Source organism: Ranitomeya imitator, chromosome 2, assembly GCF_032444005.1.
Source record: "Ranitomeya imitator isolate aRanImi1 chromosome 2, aRanImi1.pri, whole genome shotgun sequence".
NCBI classification, from domain to species: Eukaryota; Metazoa; Chordata; class Amphibia; order Anura; family Dendrobatidae; genus Ranitomeya; species Ranitomeya imitator.
The window spans coordinates 362,541,774-362,562,616 of record NC_091283.1 but is presented as its reverse complement, the minus strand read 5'-3'; the positions used below and the strand labels follow the sequence as shown (position 1 = coordinate 362,562,616).

General features: G+C 46.6%; 1 protein-coding gene across 1 annotated transcript in view; it reads left to right on the top strand.

Annotated features, from left to right (window-relative positions):
• Nucleotides 1-20,843, top strand: part of LOC138663858 (zinc finger protein 665-like) — an 84,564-nt gene that overhangs the window by 43,901 nt on the left and 19,820 nt on the right. Inside the window, exon 10 of the mRNA XM_069750213.1 lies at nt 1,181-1,271. Within this exon, the coding sequence (XP_069606314.1) occupies nt 1,181-1,271 (91 nt within the window). The remainder of the gene's footprint in view (nt 1-1,180; nt 1,272-20,843) is intronic.

Here is a 20,843-nt window from a genome sequence, read left to right as displayed (position 1 = left end):
CATTATGGCCCCATAGATGCTCCTTATAAAGCTGTGCAATATAGAATGCTCTGCACCGTTCATTATGGCCCCATAGATGCTCCGTATAAAGCTGTGCTATATATAATACTCTGCACCATTCATTATGGCCCCATAGATGCTCCTTATAAAGCTGTGCCCCATATAGAATGCTCTGCACCATTCATTATGGCCCCATAGATGCTCCATATAAAGCTGTGCACCATATAGAATGCTCTGCACCGTTCATTATGGCCCCATAGATGCTCCGTATAAAGCTGTGCCATATAGAATGCTCTGCACCGTTCATTATGGCCCCATAGATGCTCCATATAAAGCTGTGCCCCATATAGAATGCTCTGCACCATTCATTATGGCCCCATAGATGCTCCTTATAAAGCTGTGCCCCATATAGAATGCTCTGCACCGTTCATTATTGCCCCATAGATGCTCCATATAAATCTGTGCAATATAGAATGCTGCTGCTGCAATAAAAAAAAAATGACATACTCACCTCTCTTGCTGCCCGCAGCTCCTCAGCGTCCCGTCTTAGCATCTCTCCGCACTGACTGTTCAGGCAGAAGGCGGCGCGCAGATTAGTATGTCATCGCGCCCTCTGACCTGAACAGTCAGTGCAGAGGACGGGAAGACGGAGCGGCGCCCGACGGGTGGAACGTGGACAGGTAAATATGACATACTCACCTGCTCCCGGCGTCCCTGGCTCCTTATCCCGGACAGATGGTCTCCGGGTGCCGCAGCCTCTTCCTCTGTCAGCGGTCACTGGCACTGCTCATTACAGGAATGAATATGCAGCTCCATCCCTATGGGAGTGGAGTCCGTATTCATAACTTTTAATGAGCGGTCCCACGTGACCGCTGAACAGGGGAAGAGCTGCAGCACCCGAAGACCATGGGACAGGCAGGGACATCGCCAGGAACCCCGGAAGCAGGTAAGTATGCGACAGACCTCTCTTCCCCTCACCTGCCGCCGACCGTGACTCGAGTATAAGCCGAGAGGGGCACTTTCAGCCCAAAAATTTGGGCTGAAAATCTCGGCTTATACTCGAGTATATACGGTATATGTTTTATACTTGTGTAATGAGAATGTTGGAAATGGCAGGATTAGAACTGATCATAGATGTGACTTCTCCATCTGTCTGTGACTTTTACAATATTTGTTTCAGGGTGAAGATCTGACCCATATTAATACTACAGAGACATATGTGAGGGATGATGAGCAGTGTAAAGTGGTGATTCCTACAGATCATGACTCGGGTGAGTAGTAACCTCTAAATGCAGAAAAGTCATAGATTATTCTCTGTCACCGGCTGACTCTGCTGTATTGGTGGTCTTGTTCTGTTGTATCGCAACTAAAGTGAAATAAAACTTGGCAATTAACTTTAATGCAAGAATCCAGAAGTAATTTTAAAGTGAATCTGTCACCCCAAAATTCGCCTATAAGCTAAGGCCACCGGCATCTGGGGCTTATCTACAGCATTCTGTAATGCTGTAGGTAAGCCCCCAATGTCACCTGAAAGATTAGAAAAACAGGTTATATTATACTCACCCAGGGGCGGTCCCGATGCGGTTAGTGTCTGATGGGCATCGCGGTCCAGTGCAGGTCCTCTCATCTTCATGCGATGACATCCTCTTCTTTTCTTCCTGTCGTGGCTCCTGCGCAGGCGTGCTTTGTCTGCCCTGTTAAGGGCAGAGCAAAGCACTGCAGTGGGCAGGTGCCAGGAAAGGTCAGAGAGGCCCAGCACCTGTGCACTGCAGTACTTGTCTCTATCAGTTTTGTACATCGAGAGACTGGAATTCTTGCCCATTCTTCCTTGGCAAACAGCTCGAGCTCAGTGAGGTTTGATGGAGATTATTTGTGAACAGCAGTTTTCAGCTCTTTCCACAGATTCTCGATTGGATTGAGGTCTGGCCTTTGACTTGGCCAGTCTAACACCTGGATACGTTTATTTGTGAACTATTCCATTGTACATTTTGGTTTATGTTTGGGATCATTGTCTTGTTGGAAGACAAATCTCCGTCCTAGTCTCAGGTCTTTTGCAGACTCCAACAGGTTTTCTTCAAGAATGGTCCTGTATTTGGCTCCATCCATCTTCCCGTCAATTTTATCCAACTTCCCTGTCCCTGCTGAAGAAAAGCAGGCCCAAACCATGATGCTGCCACCACTATGTTTGGCAGTGGGGATGGTGTGTCCAGGGTGATGAGCTGTGTTGCCTTTACGGCAAACATATCGTTTGGCATTGTTGCCAAAAAGTTCGGTTTTGGTTTCATCTGACCAGGGCACCTTCTTCCACATGTTTGGTGTGTCTCCCCGGTGGCTTGTTGCAAGCTTTAAACAACACTTTTTATGGATATCTTTGAAAAATGGTATTTTTCTTGCCACTCTTCCATAAAGGCCAGATTTGTGCAGTGTACGACTGATTGCTGTCCTATGGACAGACTGTCCCACCTCAGCTGTAGATCTCTGCAGTTCATCCAGAGTGATCATGGGACTCTTGGCTGCATCTCTAATCAGTCTTCTGCTTGTTTGAGATGAAAGTTTAGAGGGACGGCCGGGTCTTGGTAGATTTGCAGTGGTATGATACTCCTTCCATTTCAATATGATCGCTTGCACAGTGCTCCTTAGGATGTTTAAAGTTTTGGAAATCATTTTGTATCCAAATCCAGCTTTAAACTTCTCCACAACAGTATCACGGAACTGCCTGCTGTGTTCCTTGGTTTTCCTGATGCTTTCTGTGCTTCAAACCTGAGGGTATGCGCACACGATGATGGAACCTCTGCGGATTTTTCCGCACCTGTTTTTGTAAATCCGCAGGTAAACTGCACTGCGGAATTACCGCAGAGTGTGCACATACCCTGAGACTATCAGAGAGCAGGTGCATTTATACGGAGACTTGATTACACACAGGTGGATTATATTTATCATCATTAGGCATTTAAGACAACATTGGATCATTCAGAGATCCACAATGAACTTCTGGAGTGAGTTTGCTGCACTGAAAGTTTAGGGGCCGAATAATATTGCACGCCCCACTTTTCAGTTTTTGAATTTCCACAAAAATTTAAGATAACCAATATATTTCGTTCAACTTTTCAATTGTGTTCCACTTGTTGTTGATTCTTCACCAAAAATTTACATTTGGTATCTTTATGTTTGAGGCATGATATGTGGGAAAAGGTTGAAAAGTTCCAGGGAGCCGAATACTTTCGCAAGGCACTGTAGGTGCTCTTGGTTCGTTAGCCTAGGCTAGCTGATATCAAAAGTTTATCAGGAGGGGAGTCCAATAGGGCAGGTGCAATATCTTTTTCTGCAAAATGCACTTTCAATCTAAGAGTACGGAAAAAACGTTGTAGCTCCATATCAATATTAAAAGTATTAAACCGATACTGCGGACAGAATGAGAGACCTTTTTTGTAATAAATGGTATTCAGCAATGCCCAGAGTCCGTGTGGATATAGTCATCACCAAAGGGCATGTACCTGTGAGCGAGTCACTCTCTGTTCTGTGTCTCTTCTTTTGTTGCCCTCTGAGAAGCCTCTTCCTCTTGGGCCTCTTGTTCTCTTACCTTAAAGGGACACTGTCACCTGAATTTGGAGGGAACAATCTTCAGCCATGGAGGCGGGGTTTTGGGGTTTTTGATTCACCCTTTCCTTACCCGCTGGCTGCATGCTGGCTGCAATATTGGATTGAAGTTCATTCTCTGTCTTCCATAGTACACGCCTGCGGAAGGCAATCTTGCCTTGTGCAGGCATGCACTAAGGAGGACAGAGAATGAACTTCAATCCAATATTGCAGCCAGCGGGTAAGGAAAGGGTGAATCAAAAACCCTGCCTCCATGGCTGAAGATTGTTCCCTCCAAATTCAGGTGACAGTGTCCCTTTAAAAACTGTTTAGTCCTGGGTGAGGATCCCTTCTTTCGGATTCAGAACCTGATGTGGAGTGGTCGGAGGAAGACCTGTAGTTGGATCTGGTGTAAGAAGAGCGAGATTTTGGGTTCTCACACCAACAATATACATGATCTTGTTCGTAGTCGTCTGTGTCTCGTTGAAATTTAATTCATTTCCTGTTCTCTGTGGCCCTTCTATATTAGTCTGTGACAGTTTTTTTTTTTTATTTAAATAGATTTTTATTAACAATATAAAGAGGAACATCAGAATGCCATTTACATTGCATTATATCACATACACATTTTCTTATTTTAATAAACCCCAACATTACCCCAACTACCCCCCTCCCCCCTACGACAGCTCAGTCTCAATCTTCACCCCACTGAGGCCTTCTCTGCCTCGTGTAATTTATCCTCATCCAGGTCTTAGGAAACTCGACGACTATACTCCTCAATCCAAATCAAGCCAAGGAGACCATATTTTATTAAACATTTCTATTTTCCCCCTTTTTTTGTACACCCCCTTTTCCAATTTTAGACCATGTTGAACATATTGGAGAAATTCCCTTCTCACAGGTGGTTCCGCATTTATCCAATTTCGTGCTATTACTTTCCTGGCCATGTAGAGTAGCCTAGCGATTGCAATCTTCCAAGTATTGTCAACTCCAATTTCTTCCACATATCCCAGCACGCATACTATCGGGTCTCTAAGAACTCTGCACTTATACGCTGCTTCAACTCGGCTCAAAACCACCACCCAAAAGGCAGCCAGTCTCGGACACGTCCACATCATGTGATATATTCCTGCATTCTCACTCGCACACCTCGGACACTCAGAATTGGCACGCAATCCCGCTTTGTATAGCACTTCCGGAGATTTATATACCCTATGCAGAATGTATAGCTGCGAGAGCCTATATGGTTCACTCAAGGATAGTCGCGGAACCCACTCCATCACCGATTCCCAGGTTTCATTTTCCATCGGTCCCACTTCTCTCTCCCACTTAGCTCTCGCCTTTATAGGGAAATCTAGCAGGAACGTGTGCATTAGGTCCTTATACAGAGTGGAAATAACTCCCCTTGTAGTTCCGTCACCACACACATACTCCAACACTATATCATCTTGAACCCTGATATCAGCCTTCTTATTCTGAGCTCTAAAGGCATGTCTCATCTGCGCATACTGATATTCCCCTGTGGATCGCAAACCAAATTCTTCCTGCAATTGGGAGAAGGACTTCAGTTCCTGTCGCTGGATTATCTGGTGAACAAAGCAAATTCCCTTATTCTGCCATTCCAATAGTCCTCCCAAGGCCTCAAATTCCTTTAAATTGTGGTTAGACCATATCGGTGTGAATTTAGTCAACCCTTTAACCCCACGAATCTGCCTTAGTCTATTCCATAATTTACGAATCAGGAACAGGGTTGGGTATACTTTCCCCAGAGCGCTCAAAGAGCCATCTTCCAAACACCTGGCCATCGGTCGTCGGTCCGTCACCTCTTCCATTAGCTGTTGTACTGCACTGGATGTCGCCCCTCGCGCCCAGCCCTTCAAATGCTGGCTCTGGGCCGCAAGGAAGTATATTTCCGGGTTGGACAAAGCCAAACCACCATCTTCCTTGGGTCGCTGAAGCGTCTCCAGGCTAATACGTGGATATTGTCTTCCCCATATCAAACTTCTAAAAAGGGCGTTAATCTGCCTGAACTTCCCCCGCGGGATCCAAATTGGTGCGTTATGTAGAACATAAAGAATTTTAGGCATCAGGACCATTTTAATAAGGTTTACCCTACCGACGACCGATAGATGTAGCTTATTCCAGGCATCTACCTTTGCCTTGAGTACCCCCATAACAGGAGTCAAATTTCTTTGCAGGAACTCCGCAATTGGCACCGAAATCCATATTCCAAGGTATTTAAATTGGGAAACCACCTTCAGCCTCTCATCCCCAACATCCTCACTCACATTCTCTCCTACGTCATCCACTCTAAAAAGAACCGTCTTATCCCAATTAATTGTTAGTCCCGACACAGTACCAAATCTCTCAACAATTTCAACGGCCCCTCTTAGTGAATCGTCTGGATCCGCCAGGAACAGCAAAACATCATCCGCGTATAACGCTATTTTTTCCTCTACTTTCCCATACCTAAACCCAGGAACCCCATCCGACTGGCGAATCTTAGCAGCAAGAGGTTCTACAGCCAACGCGAACAGGAGGGGTGAAAGCGGGCATCCCTGCCTAGTACCCCTAGCCAGCCCTATAGGTCGAGATAGCTCCCCGTTTACTCTAATTCTAGCGGACGGTAATGAGTACAACAGCTGTATCCAGGCCACAAACTGCGGACCAAACCCCATACATTCCAGCACCTGCCAGAGGTACCCCCATTCGACACTGTCAAACGCCTTATGTGCATCTAGCGATACAATCACTCTTCGACCACAGTTGTCAGACTCTACCTGCAAATTTACATATAACCTCCGCAAATTGATCGCCGTTGATCTATCCGGCATAAAGCCAGATTGGTCCGAATGCACCAGACTCGCAATAACACTAGAGAGGCGGAGAGCCAAAACCTTGGCCAGAAGCTTGACATCAATAGTTAGTAAAGAAATTGGGCGGTACGACTCCGGTTTCCCCAAGTCCTTATCCTCCTTTGGAATGACCACTATTATGGCCTCTCTCATAGAGGCTGGCAAGCGCCCACAGGACCTAGCTTCCTCCAATACCATTTTTAATCTAGGAATCAACACTTCTGCCAACCCTTTATAGATCTCAGCGGGTAGCCCATCGACCCCAGGCGCCTTCCCATTAGCCATAGACCTCAATGCCCGACTCAATTCCTCCTCAGTGATAGGGGCCTCAAGGCTCTCCCTATCTGCCTCACTCAGTCTCGGCAGATCCAGACCTTCCAAGAAAGTCAGTGTGTCCTCGACCGATTCACCAACCCGAGAGGAATACAAATCTGCATAGAAGTCCGCGAAGGCTCTCAAGATTTCAGGCGTTTCCGTTCTTTTACCTCCACTAGCAGAGTCCAAAGAATGTATATATGAAGAACCTCTCTGAGCAGCAGCCACTACCGACAGCATATGTCCCACTGTTTCTCCCTCCTGATGGAACAATACCCTTTGGAAATCCCGCTTCCTCTCGGCTTTGCCTAACAGATTTTTTTCCAAATAATTTTGTGCGTTTTTCATCCTTCTCTCTGCCTCAGGGGTTCCCAGTGTAGCCATCCCGTCTTCTGCTTCCTTCAACTCCTCAACTGCCACTTTTTCTGCCTCTCTCGTCCTCCGCTTATACCTACTAATGTCCCTAAACAGTAGTCCCCTCAGATACGCCTTCATTGCATCCCAAATCGTAAGAGCATCAGTACTTCCATCATTTAAGAGAAAGAATTCCGCTACCTCCCGTCCTATACTTTCCAACTCAATACTCTGTAACCAATTAGGATGAATCTTCCATTCTCTCCCACTTAGCGAGTGAGCCCCCTCCAATCTAACCTCTACTTCAATTGGACTATGGTCCGACAAGGCCCTTGGCAGATATCTCACCTCCCCAACCAATGTGTCCAAAATCCTGTTACCCAGAGCCATATCAATCCTAGAGAGCGTGGCATGCGCCGGTGAATAACATGAGTACCCTCTCTCCCCAATATGTCTAACCCTCCAAAGATCAATCAAACCTATCTCCTGTATATAGGTGCCAAATGTTGTTGTGTGTCCCTCCGACCTATTCTGAGTATTTTTATTTTTATCCCAATATTCATCACAGATATTGTTTAGATCCCCGATAATTATTAACGGTGCCGGCCCCCATCTTTCCACTCGCTCCATTACTTCTCTAATTTTCCTGCTAGAGTAGGGAGGCGGAATATACATCGCTGCAACACACAACATCACTCCATACAGTATACACCGTATTAGTACGTACTGCCCATCCACATCCACACATACCTTCACCTCCTCATACTGAACTCCCGCTGGAACCAAGATTGAGACTCCTCTTGCATACGTGGAGAAGGTAGAATGATATCCCTTCTGGATCCACCGTCTATTCAGAACATCCACCTTTTCCCTTACCAAATGCGTCTCCAGCAAGCATATCATTGAGGCCCGTTGGTCTCTTGCATATTGCAAACACGCGGCACGTCTAGATTTCTCCCCTAGGCCTCTCACATTCCAGCACAAAATCTTAAAACGGGTCCCCATCACTTGGCTCATCTTCACTATAAGTATCGTCAATTTTGAGCCCAAGCTGTCTAACTACCCTCCCCCCCCCCCTCCCAACTCCCCCTCCCACCCTTCCCCCCTCACATCTAACCATTCCACCTCTTTTCAAGAGTGGGGCATCATCGCCCGTAGCGAACACTCCGTTTGGCATTACCTTCCCAACCCTCCTCCCACCACTGTACATAACAGGATTTCAGACATTTTGAAAAATAACGTATCTCAAAACATTTTAACGTAGAATTATTTACACACGCAAGAAACCTGCATACACTTAAAATATGCCGCATACCCTTCCTCCCCCTTTCCCAGCAACCATTACACCATCCCTTTAACTTTAACTGAATACAATCCAGCTCCCTTCTTCACCCCCCCATACCCCCTGGTTTGTCAATCACATGACTCTTTGCCAACTGACAGATAAGTAAACAAGATCAGACTCTTCCCACAGTTTCAGTCTCCTTTTCCTTTAAGCTTTTTAGCATTAATATCGATCCACTGGGTAGCGTCCTCCGGCTTCTGAAAAAAATGAATTTTATCAAACGCCACCACCCTCAGTCTTGCTGGAAACATCATGGAGTATTGCACTCCCAACTCCCTCAGCCGTCTCTTGATACCCGTGAACATCATCCGTTGTCTCTGCACCAAAGTAGAATAGTCTGGGTATATAGCAATCTTTTGGCCTTCAACTGTCAAATCCGTCATGTCTCTGGCCTTCCTCAGGATAATGTCTCTGTCTCTATAGTTTAGAATTTTGGCGAGCATGGTACGGGGATTCGCTCCAGGGACAGGTGGTTTCGGCGGAACCATATGCGCTCTTTCTACCGCGAACACTTTTGTTAGCGCCATATCTCCAAATGTTTCTAACAGCCATTTTTCAATATATTCCGTTGGATTCCTCCCTTCAGCTTTTTCAGGGATGCCCACTATGCGAATATTGTTTCTGCTGGACCTGTTCTCAAGGTCCTCATTTTTCGCAGCCAATTCAGCTATTGCTTGAGTGAACTTTTTCTCTGCTTTTTGCAGCTGCACTATATGGTCTTCTACAGTGCTCACTCTCTCCTCTACCTCCCCCACACGTTTGTCAATCTTCTGCATGGCTGCGTTTATCTGGGCTGTGTCTCCCTTAACCTCCTGTATCTGTAAGGTCAGAGACTGTTTACATGAAGAGACTAGTGCAAAAACGTCTCTTAGGGTAGGCTCCGCTTCTGGCGCCATTTCCTCGGGTCCCCCTTCTGCCACCGCCATTTTACTCTCCTTTCTCCCCTGTTGTACCTCATGTTCTCCTGCTGGGCTCTCCTCCTCCTCCTCCTCTTCGGTATCAGCTCCGGCTCCCTCCTCTGCGACCTCCGCTCTCGCAAACTGCTGGAGCTTTGCCGCTACCTCCATGCGCTTTCTACATGCGGCGTTCTCCTTGTCTACCTTCTCCCTCGTGTCGGCGCCGTCTTGGATTGCGCCTGCATCCCCGGCTCCCGCGTCCTTCTGCCGTCTCCTGGTCATGTTCGCCGGCTCCAGCACCACCGCTCAGCACCGCCGGACCCTCCAAGTCTCCCCGCAGCCGGTAAGCCCCCGCAGGGACCAAACAGCAGCGGCTCTGCAGGATTTTAGAATGTACAGCGAAGGGAGCTCACAGCCGCACGTCCGCTCACATGGACTCTCAGGCCACGCCCCCCCTAGTCTGTGACAGTTTTAATGCTGGACTTTAAAGGGAACCTGTCACCCCGCTCAGGCGTTTGTAACTAAAAGAGCCACCTTGTGCAGCACAAATGCTGCATTCTGACAAGGTGGCTCTTTTAGGTATGACGGGGATGATAATGCTGCAAGAGGAGGCGGCGCCCGGAGCGCACAGGCCCGGAGTGACGGCTGTGCTGCATCTGATTAGGAAGGAAAGACCCGCCTCCCTGAATGCAGCATTTGTGCTGCACAAGGTGGCTCTTTTAGTTACAAACACCTGAGGGGGGTGACGGGTTCCCTTTAAAGTGGCAAGTTCTTCGGATGTACCAGAAGAGGCTAATTGGCTCTCAATATTGTTAATTTTACACTTCGCCACGACAGCACCCACTAGAGAGAGGAGATCCGCCTATAGGAACAGGAAACCTACAGATATAAAAGGGGCGGCCCACCTCTCCTCCTCAGTTGGTTTCCTGTTCCTTTGGGAACTGAAGGAAGAAGAGCTATGGAAAGAAAATAGCATCCGGAAAAGTGGGGCCATATGTTGGCCTCCTCCGCCACTCCACGGAGGCCGATATCAGCAGGATGACCGAGGGATAATGCCGTACAGTGTGCCGGAGAGCTCTCCTGTCCCGGAAGCGATGAATACTTCCGGGGCAAACCAGAAGAGGCAGGGCAGCCATCGGGAACCGCGTCGGATTCAAAATATAAAAACAGAAGCAAGGCAGCCACTGATGTGCTAAGATGTCACCCCCACAGGAGGCTCATGACGTGCACCCACCAGAGGTGGAGTCTCTGGCGCAGAGCGCTGGATCCAGGCGCTCCAGCAGAGGTTCCGCGGACAGAAGTTGGAAGGGTGATATGGCAGATGCAACCAGGACTCGGACTGTACCCTGTCCTCCAGAACCGGTATTGTATTGCTTCACTGGTTGAGTGTATGGGACTCTACCTTTTAGGCTGACTTCTCTTGCAATATACCCCTTCTTTCAGACCAAGAAGAGACAGAAATCAAAACATAAATACTGTGCCCTATGTACTCAGCCCCTCCCTGACTCCTACCCAAAGAGACTGTGTCAGGATTGCATTAATAAAACAATGCAGGAGGAGGCTGTGGTGTCATCCGTAGACATCCGCACAATGATGAGGGAAGAGTTGCAGGCCCTGAGTCAGACCAGTATACCCCAAGGGCACAAAAGTAAGAGGAAGGAAAGGTCCCCCATCCTCCGCTCGGAATCAGACTGTGACATTAAGGAAGCCTCCGAGTCATCTTCGTCACCTCTTTCATCGAACATTGAAGGACGCTCGTGTTTCCCTATAGATAATATGGACAACCTAGTTAGATCAATTAGCAACACTAAAGGGTGCACAGATACCAAAGGGGCCCAAACGACACAAGAAATAATGTTTGCAGGCCTGTCAGAAAGGAAAAGGAGGGCCATTTCTGTAATCCAAGCAGTAAAAGCCCTAATTAAAAGGAAATGGGATAAACAAAATCAGCGGGGCTTCCTTCCCTCAGCTTCTAAAAGGAAGTATCCGTTTAGTGAAGAGGAATTACTAAGCTGGTCTAAAGTCCCTAAAGTAGACTTGGCAGTAGCCTCCACTTCCAGACAGTCAGCTCTACCCATGGAAGATGCGGGTATGTTATCGGATCCACTGGATCGCAAAGCAGAATCTTCACTAAAAAGGTCCTGGGAAGCTGCTACAGGTATTTTTAAACCAGCTATAGCCAGTACATGTACGGCTAGGTCCATGCTGATTTGGATCAATCAGCTGGAGCAGCAAGTTCATCATAAAGTGTCCAGAGACAAATTGCTATCTGCCATTCCCTTAGTCAGAGGGGCAGCAGCATTTATGGCGGATGCTTCGGCTGACTCTTTACGCCTGGCAGCATGGTCGGCTAGCCTGATTAATAATGCAAGACGAGCCTTATGGCTTAAAAGCAGGAAGGGGGACACGCAGTCAAGTCGAAACTCTGCGCTATTACGTGTCAGGGAGAACATTTATTAGACGACCATTTAATAAAAGAGGAATGTCGGAAAGACAGGGCCGTTGGGTTACAAGAGAAGACAAACAAAAAGGTGCCATGTTTAAAGGATCCTCCTTCCGGAAGGGTGGCGGATACCGATAGCCCTGATCCTCCAGTAGGAGTCAGACTGAATTTTTTTCCCAGGAATGGGAGGCAATAATAAGTGCCTGGATTTTGAGCATAGTTAAAACGGGGCTGAGATTAGAGTTCCATCACATTCCCCATGAATCGCTTATCATTACATCTCTCAGGTCGCCGATACAACGGGCGGCTCTTGAGTCAGAAATTCGCAGTCTATTGTGCAAAGGATTCAAGGGAATGGAGCACACTCAGCAAATCAGGTGGTGCAGGCTGTATTTGGGAAGAACCCAATACCAGTCAAATAAGCGAGAAAACAGCTGCACTCTCTCAGGTTATAGCTTGCAAAGTGGTGTATTTATTCACATGTGTTTGACATTCAAATATATGTACACATACAGCAGGATAAGAAAAAAAGTGACGTTTCGACCCAATTCCGGGTCTTTCTCAAACTGCAAGTAAACATAAAATACAATTAGTGTTTATGTACATAGAGCATAATGCGTGAAATTAATATTTACAACTATATATACAACTGTAATCACTAATAAAAATTCCATGAGTCCCCTTAAGGTGAAGGATCTTTTTGAAGGTACAATAGATGCACTGCAAGTCCTTTCCCTGGTTGCCAGTGGATATACACAGTATATGGATGGTTTTGTACCGCGAGATTTAGGACCAGAGACACAATAGTGGAGAGAATATGTGTGGTCAAAATGAATAATCTAGGTTGCCCAGTGGTGAACTAAATACATAATGGTATATAGTGGATGAAAACCTAGTGCACTGACCGGAGTAGCTGATACTGTTTGAAAATTTGAAATTAGGTCCCAAAAAGGGCTGCGGGTAGAAAAGGGGGATAAGAGGGGGAATCCTTAGTAAGGAGAAATGAGGTCTGTGTGGTATGGAAGGAAATGTAGATTGTGGGCAAGTTACCAACCTCCTCTCGGTGTAGCGCTGGGGTATCCTGCTTCCTGGAAGTGTGTGGGCTAATGTGAGCGTTGTAGCTCCATTTATAATGCCTGCTGGCCATAAAGTGAGGCCATGTCAGGGCGAGATGTGGAGCGCAGAGTGCGAGCTGCATGGATTGTGTCTAGGCGTCAGATATGATGCAATGGCTGGGTTCCCTACATAATGCTGCTCATACTTTATAAGAAAGGCCCAGAGTGTGTCGGGAGTCCACCTGGGTAAACTGCTAATGTGAAACCCCATAGGAGGTATATATTGGAAAAAATTAAAAATAAAAATAATAATAATAAACAAAAATGGAAAAATGGGAATAAATATACATAGACTGTGGGAAAAGAATGGAAATAAAATTGTTTATTATTATTATTTTTAATTTTTTTATTTTTTCCAATATATACTTCCTATGGGGTTTCACATTAGCAGTTTACCCAGGTGGACTCCCGACACACTCTGGGCCTTTCTTATAAGTATGAGCAGCATTATGTAGGCAACCCAGCCATTGCATCACATCTGACGCCTAGACACAATCCATGCAGCTCGCACTCTGCGCTCCACATCTCGCCCTGACATGGCCTCACTTTATGGCCAGCAGGCATTATAAATGGAGCTACAACGCTCACATTAGCCCACACACTTCCAGGAAGCAGGATACCCCAGCGCCACACCGAGAGGAGGTTGGTAACTTGCCCACAATCTACATTTCCTTCCATATCACACAGACCTCATTTCTCCTTACTAAGGATTCCGCCTCTTATCCCCCTTTTCTACCCGCAGCCCTTTTTGGGACCTAATTTCAAATTTTCAAACCGTATCAGCTACTCAGGTCAGTGCACTAGGTTTTCATCCACTATATACCATTATGCATTTAGTTCACCACTGGGCAACCTAGATTATTCAGTTTGACCACACATATTCTCTCCACTATTGTGTCTCTGGTCCTAAATCTCGCGGTACAAAACCATCCATATACTGTGTATATCCACTGGCAACCAGGGAAAGGACTTGCAGTGCATCTATTGTACCTTCAAAAAGATCCTTCACCTTAAGGGGACTCATGGAATTTTTATTAGTGATTACAGTTGTATATATAGTTGTAAATATTAATTTCACGCATTATGCTCTATGTACATAAACACTAATTGTATTTTATGTTTACTTGCAGTTTGAGAAAGACCCGGAATTGGGTGGAAACGTCACTTTTTTTCTTATCCTGCTGTATGTGTACATATATTTGAATGTCAAACACATGTGAATAAATACACCACTTTGCAAGCTATAACCCGAGAGAGTGCAGCTGTTTTCTCGCTTATTGTGCAAAGGAGTTCTGATAAAGGTTCCGGAGGGAAGGGGATTTTACTCCCCTTTGTTCCTGGTCTCTAAACCAGATGGGTCGTTTAGGACGATCATTAATTTAAAGAAGTTAATCACATTTATCTGCAATCATAAATTCAAAATGGAGTCAATTAAGTCCACCATAAAACTTCTATTTCCTAGATGTATGATGGCCGGTCTGGATCTGAGAGATGCATACTATCATCTTCCCATACATGGGGAACATCAGAAATACCTCAGAGTGGCAGTGTCCTTTGCAGGAGAGATTCACCACTTCCAGGTCACGGCAATGCCCTTCGGTCTCTCTGTGGCACCCCGAGTTTTCACGAAGGTGATGTTAGAGGTTATGGCTTTCTTATGTCAGAAGGACACGTTAATTATACTGTATCTTGATGATTTTCTCATAGTAGGAAATTCGACCACCCAATGTAAAAATTGTCTAGCTGACACAATTTCGTCCTTGCAGGCATTAGGGTGGATCATCAGTTTAGAGAAATCCAGGCTCGTACCACAGACCCTCCAGTCCTTTTTGGGTCTTCACCTAGACTGAACGAGTCAGAGATGCCTACTTCCAGAGGTAAAAATATTACTCATAAAAGAAAAAATTAAAACGGCAATGGACAGACCCCGGATGTCTCTAAGGGAGGCAATGTCCCTGCTAGGTTCCCTTTCCTCATGTATCCGGGGGTCCAATGGGCCCACTATCATACCCGGAAGCTGCAACATCAGATCCTCCTTGAGGTGAAATGTTTGCGGGGTCATCTTGAAGGAATACTAACTCTATCCACTGAAGTCTTATCCTCTCTGGTTTGGTGGTTAGATAATACCCATCTATCTAGAGGTGTCCCATGGGTGGTGAAACCCTCCTGTATAATCACAACGGACGCTAGCCCTATGGGATGGGGTGCTCATATGAAAAATAATGTCACACATGGTCAGTGGAATATAAGGGAATTACAAGAGTCGTCAAACTGAAAGGAGTTAAATGCGGTTAGTTATGCACTGCACTATTTTTTCCCACAGCTTCAAGGAAAACACGTAAGAGTCATGTCGGACAACACCACAGCAGTCGCCTATGTGAACAGACAAGGCGGAACCAGATCAGAAAGCCTAATTTCTTCCACAGAGAAAATTTTCGTTTTAGCCGAAGGTCATTTGCTATCCCTTTCTGTTCTTCATATCAAGGGCAAGGACAATTTAAAAGCCGATTTCCTAAGCCGCCATACATTGAGGCAAGGAGAATTGTGTCTGAACCACCAAATATTCAGGAAGATCGTCGACATGTGGGGTCTTCCTTAAATAGATCCTTTTGCAACAAGAAACAACAAGCAGGTACAGAGATTCGCCTACCTGAACGTAACAGATCAGCATAGTGGATGCCTTTCAAGGTCCATGGCATTTCAAACTAGCGTATGCCTTCCCGCCAATAATACTATTGCGACTGGTCATCAGGAAAATCAGGGAGGAGAGAATGAGAATAATCCTGATCGCACCATTCTGTCCCAAGAGGCCATGGTTCTCCTGACTGCAGGCCATGTCAGTATCAGACCCATGGGTCCTCTCTTCAGTCCCAATCTGCTCTCTCAAGGTCCATTCTTCCATCCTCAAGTGGAGAGTTCCACTAAAATATTTATCTCTAAAGACAACTCATTTGGTAGCACTGACATCAGCCAGAAGGGGTAGTGATATCCAAGCACTATCCATAGATCCACCTTTTTTTTATTAGTATCCCAGGATAGTTTAATACTAAAACCGGATCCCTCGTATTTCATGTTTTTCCGAACTATAATATATTTTGGTGATTCATCAGCATGATAGAACATTATATCTATAGATAATTTGTGTATTATCGTTCGGTAGTTGATCTGTACTATCCGATACCCTCTCTTAAAAAAACAAAAAAACACCAATACCAGATAGTGTTGAGGAACAATCATTTGAGAGTAATTTTCAAATATATATGGAGTTTCCAATTTAGTGGCTCAAGAGTATTTTTCTAAGAGCACATACAGATCAACTATAATAGTACTAACAACACTTTATTTTTTTGTGTGTTTGGTGTTGGCTTTGATAGGGATTCCTTTGGAGGGTCTTTTAGGGTCAGTCTACGTTGAACGGGGGCACTATATCATTTCCCAGGGTGCCAACCTCTGCTGTAAGGAAGGGACATTGATAGGGGAAGGCACCATCTATCCTCCCTAGCCCATTTTCCTTATTTGTTCAATAAAAGAGTTCTGACCATTTTTTTGCATGAGCAATCATACACTGCTCAAAAAATAAAGGAACACTAATATACCACATCCTAGATATCTCTGAATGAAATATTCCAGTCATTGTGGAATGTGTTCAGAACAATAAAACAACAATTATGTAAATCAAAATGAATATCCAATGAACGTCAGAATTTGGAATGATATTAAAAATCAAAGTGGAAAATCAAATTACAGGCTGATCCAACTTCAGTGGAAATGCCTCATGACAAGGAAATGATGCTCAGGTTCTGTGTGTGGCCTCCACGTACCTGTATGACCTCCCTACAATGCCTGGGCATGCTCCTGATGAGGCGGCGGATGGTCTCCTGAGGGATCTCCTCCCAGACCTGGACAAAAGCATCTGCCAACTCCTGGACAGTCTGTGGTGCAACATGACGTTGGTGGATTGTGTGAGACATGATGTCCCAGATGTGCTCAATCGGATTCAGGTCTGGGGAACCGGCAGGCCAGTATATAGCTTCAATGCCTTCATCTTGCAGGAACTGCTGACACACTCCAGCCACATGAGGTCTGGCATTGTCCTGCATTAGGAGGAACCTACGGCCAACCGCAACAGCATAGGGTCTCACAAGGGGTCTGAGGATCTCATCTCTGTACCTAATTGCAGTCAGGCTACCTCTGGCGAGCACATAGAGGGCTGTGCGGCCCTCCAAAGAAATGCCACCCCACACCACTACTGCCAAACCGGTCATGCTGAAGGATGTTGCAGGCAGCAGATCGGTCTCCATGGCATCTCCAGACTCTGTCACGTCTGCCGAATGTGCTCAGTGTGAACCTGCTTTCATCTGTGAAGAGCACAGGGCGTCAGTGGCGAATTTGCTAATCCTGGTGTTCTGTGGCAAATGCCAAGCGTCCTGCACGGTATTGGGCTGTGAGCACAACCCCCCTCTGTGGGCGTCTGGCACTCAGACCATCCTCATGGAGTCGGTTTCTAACCATTTGTGCAGACACACGCACATTTGTGGCCTGCTGGAGGTAATTTTGCAGGGCTCTGGCAGTGCTCCTCCTGTTCCTCCTTGCACAAAGGCAGAGGTAGCGGTGCTGCTGCTGGGTTGTTGCCCTCCTACGGCCCCCTCCTACGGCCCCCTCCACGTCTCCTGGTGTACTGGCCAGTCTCCTGGTAGTGCCTCCAGCCTCTGGACACTACGCTGACAGACACCGCAAACCTTCTTGCTACAGCTCGCATTGATATGCCATCCTGGATGAGCTGCACTACCTGAGCCACTTGTGTGGGTTGTAGAATCCGTCTCATGCTACCACGAGTGTGAAAGCACAACCAACATTCAAAAGTGACCAAAACATCAGCCAGAAAGCATTGGTACTGAGATGTGGTCTGTTGTCCCCACCTTGTAGAACCACTCCTTTATTGACGGTGTCTTAATAATTGCCAATAATTTCCATCTGTTGTCTATTCCATTTGCACAACAGCATGTAAAATTGTCAAACAGTGTTGCTTCCTAAGTGGACAGTTTGATTTCACAGAAGTTTGATTTACTTGAAGTTATATTCTGTTGTTTGTGTTCCCTCTATTTTTTTGAGCAGTGTAGTTTCGTAAGGATTATATGAAAAAGTATTGGATGACCTAGCGTACAGTGTGTACAGTGTGCATACGGAAGGGAAAATGTGTTATAAAGCATATCGTATCACATGCCCTGGAGACCTTAAAGGGAACCTGTCACCCCCCCCCCCCCCCCAGGCGTTTGAAACTAAAAGAGCCACCTTGTGGCTCTTTTAGTTATTGGTGCTGTAAATGCAGAAATAATCCGTTTTGTAATTTGTCCGAAACACCGGTCTTCAGTCCTGGTGGCAGGTCTTTCCCCCCCTGCTGCAGACGCCTCACAGCCGTCACTCATGTCTTCTTGGCGCCGGGTGCCGCCTCCTCAGCGCTGTTTGTTTTGAAATTTGCCGGCGCCTGCGCTCTTTTGTCTTGCCTGGGGCAGGCGTAGTGAGCGCTGCCCGTCTGTCCTCATATGCAGTCTCGCTGACTGCGCCTGTGCGGCCACCCTGCTTGTGAATCCCAGCCCCTCAGTGTCTTATGATTTTTTTCACACTGCGGGGCTGGGGTTCCTGGGCATGCGCATTGCGACCTGGGTGAGTGGCTTAGACACGCAGTGCGCATGCCCAGATATTTATCCCTAATCCCTTGAATGGGCCCCCCTGTCTAGCCAGGGCCCCGGTACTTGCCCGGGTACGCCAGGTGCTGACGCCAGCCCTGTATCCACCCCTCTGCCCAAAGCCGGGGGTTGTGGCACCTTTAGTCACTAGACAGGGCATCTGCGTTGGCATGTAGTTTTCTTGGCCTATGCTCCACATGGACGCTGAAGTCCTGTAGCGCTAAAAACCTCCTAGTCATTCTTCCCTTTCTTTTCCCTTATCCATCTCGTGGGTATATGTTCTGACACTAACCTAAACTTTCAGCCCAACAGTAAGTACTTCAATCTGTCACTCGCCCATTTGATTACTATGCATTCTTTTTTCACAATGACATAATTCTTCTTTCAGTAGGAGAGTTTCTCACTTAGATATAGGATTGGATGTTCCTCCCCATTTATTTCTTGTGACAACACAGCTCCCAACTTGACTTCTGAAGCGTCCATCTGGACCACAAACTCTTTCTTGAATTATGGTTAGGCCAAGATTGGCTGCTTACACAGGGCTAGCTTCAACTCCTGGAAAGTCACCTCTGCTTTGGAAGTCCACGTGGCCACTCATTACTTTGTATCCTTAAAGAAGTTGGTCAAGGGTGCAGTTCTCATGGCAAAATTCAGGATGAACCACTGATAACATCCCACAATTCCAAGAAAAACCCTAATCTGTGTCTTGGAGATTGCTTGCAGCAATTTTGGATTTGCCCACATTTTGTTTTCCTGCAGCTTGATTTTGCTTATACTGACAATATATGGTCTCCTCCTTCCCCGTGGTGCACTTCTTTGTGTGTTATGGCAAACCTCGCCTTCCTCAGCGCATCCAGTACCGCCAAGACCTTCTGCAGGTAACTTCTAGGACCTGGTCCATGTCCCTCTGGAAGGTGGCTGTGGGCTCCTCGCAGACCAGAAGACATGCTGGTGTATTGGAAACGCCCATCAGGTGTAGAGAAGGCCATCTACTCTTTGGCCGTTTGTAACATGGGGATTTGCCAGTTCCCTTTCGTTAGGATAATCGTGACAAAACTGACATTCTCCATCTGACTTTGTCAAAAGGACAATGGGACTGGACCAGCCACTCTTTGACTCTTAGATGACACCCAGGCTCAACATTCTCTTCACCTCCATCAAAATTATGGAAACCATAGTTTTTCTGCGGTCACTCTGGCGACTGGGTCGTCCTTAGAGTCCACGCGAATATAACGAATGCCCAGTAATTTTCCAGGGATCAACTAGTGGAGGAATGTGGCCATTGCCAGGGTCACCAAACTCACCGTCTCCAAGAGTCCAGACACCAGTACTCAGTTTACCATAATGGGACATGTCTGCGGCTCCTTACAGGGTTGACAGTCCACACTGCAGGCTGGTTAAGCAGAATACAAACTGCGCCGCCCTAGGCTGCAGTCAATGGGTTCGGTGGACATGGGACAGCAATTGACTATGTGCCCCATATTCTGACACGTCCCAACAGTATCAGGGTCTTAACCCCAACCCTTTGTAACCCCTCAACAGGCTCTTGGGACCTTAGAAGCCCCCCATTTGTAGCTCTAGTACTCCTTTTTTGAGAGTCAGTCGCCTTTTGGGTACCCCCAGTACAGGGGTGCGTTGGCACCTGGTTTCCTTAATGACTTCATCACCTAGTACCTTTCTACTAGGCCATACATGTTATCCGCATTTCGATGCTCTCCCTGGCTAACCAAGGTCTGCACCGGTCTAGGAATCGAGTGAATAAATCTATCCATAATAAAACGCTCAACCATCTGGGATGGGGTAGAGGACTCTAGCTGCAACCACTTCTGGACAAGATGTAGCAAATCAAACATGTGAGAGCTGAGGGGGAAGTTTGTTCTCGAAATACGCCTAGTGGTGGACCCGTTGTGCTCTGACAGACAAAGTAACTCCTAAGCGTTTCAATATTTCAGTCTTTAGTTTGGCATACTCCTTTGCGTGCTATAAGCCGAGGCCATAATACGCTTTTTGGGCTTTGCCAGATAGGTAGGGTGCCAGCATCTCTTCTCACTGCTCCGGCCGCAGCTTCTCCTGCTCTGTGACCCTTTTGAACACAGCCAAAAATGCCTCGACATCGCCCCCAGGATCATCTTTTGTACAGCACGTCTCACCGCCTTCCGGACGTGTGAGTCATCACCTGAACTTGGGGATGGGGTTGTTGCCCTGCTACGGACTGCATCTGTGAGGAGTTCCATCTGTTGTGTACACACCTTCTGTT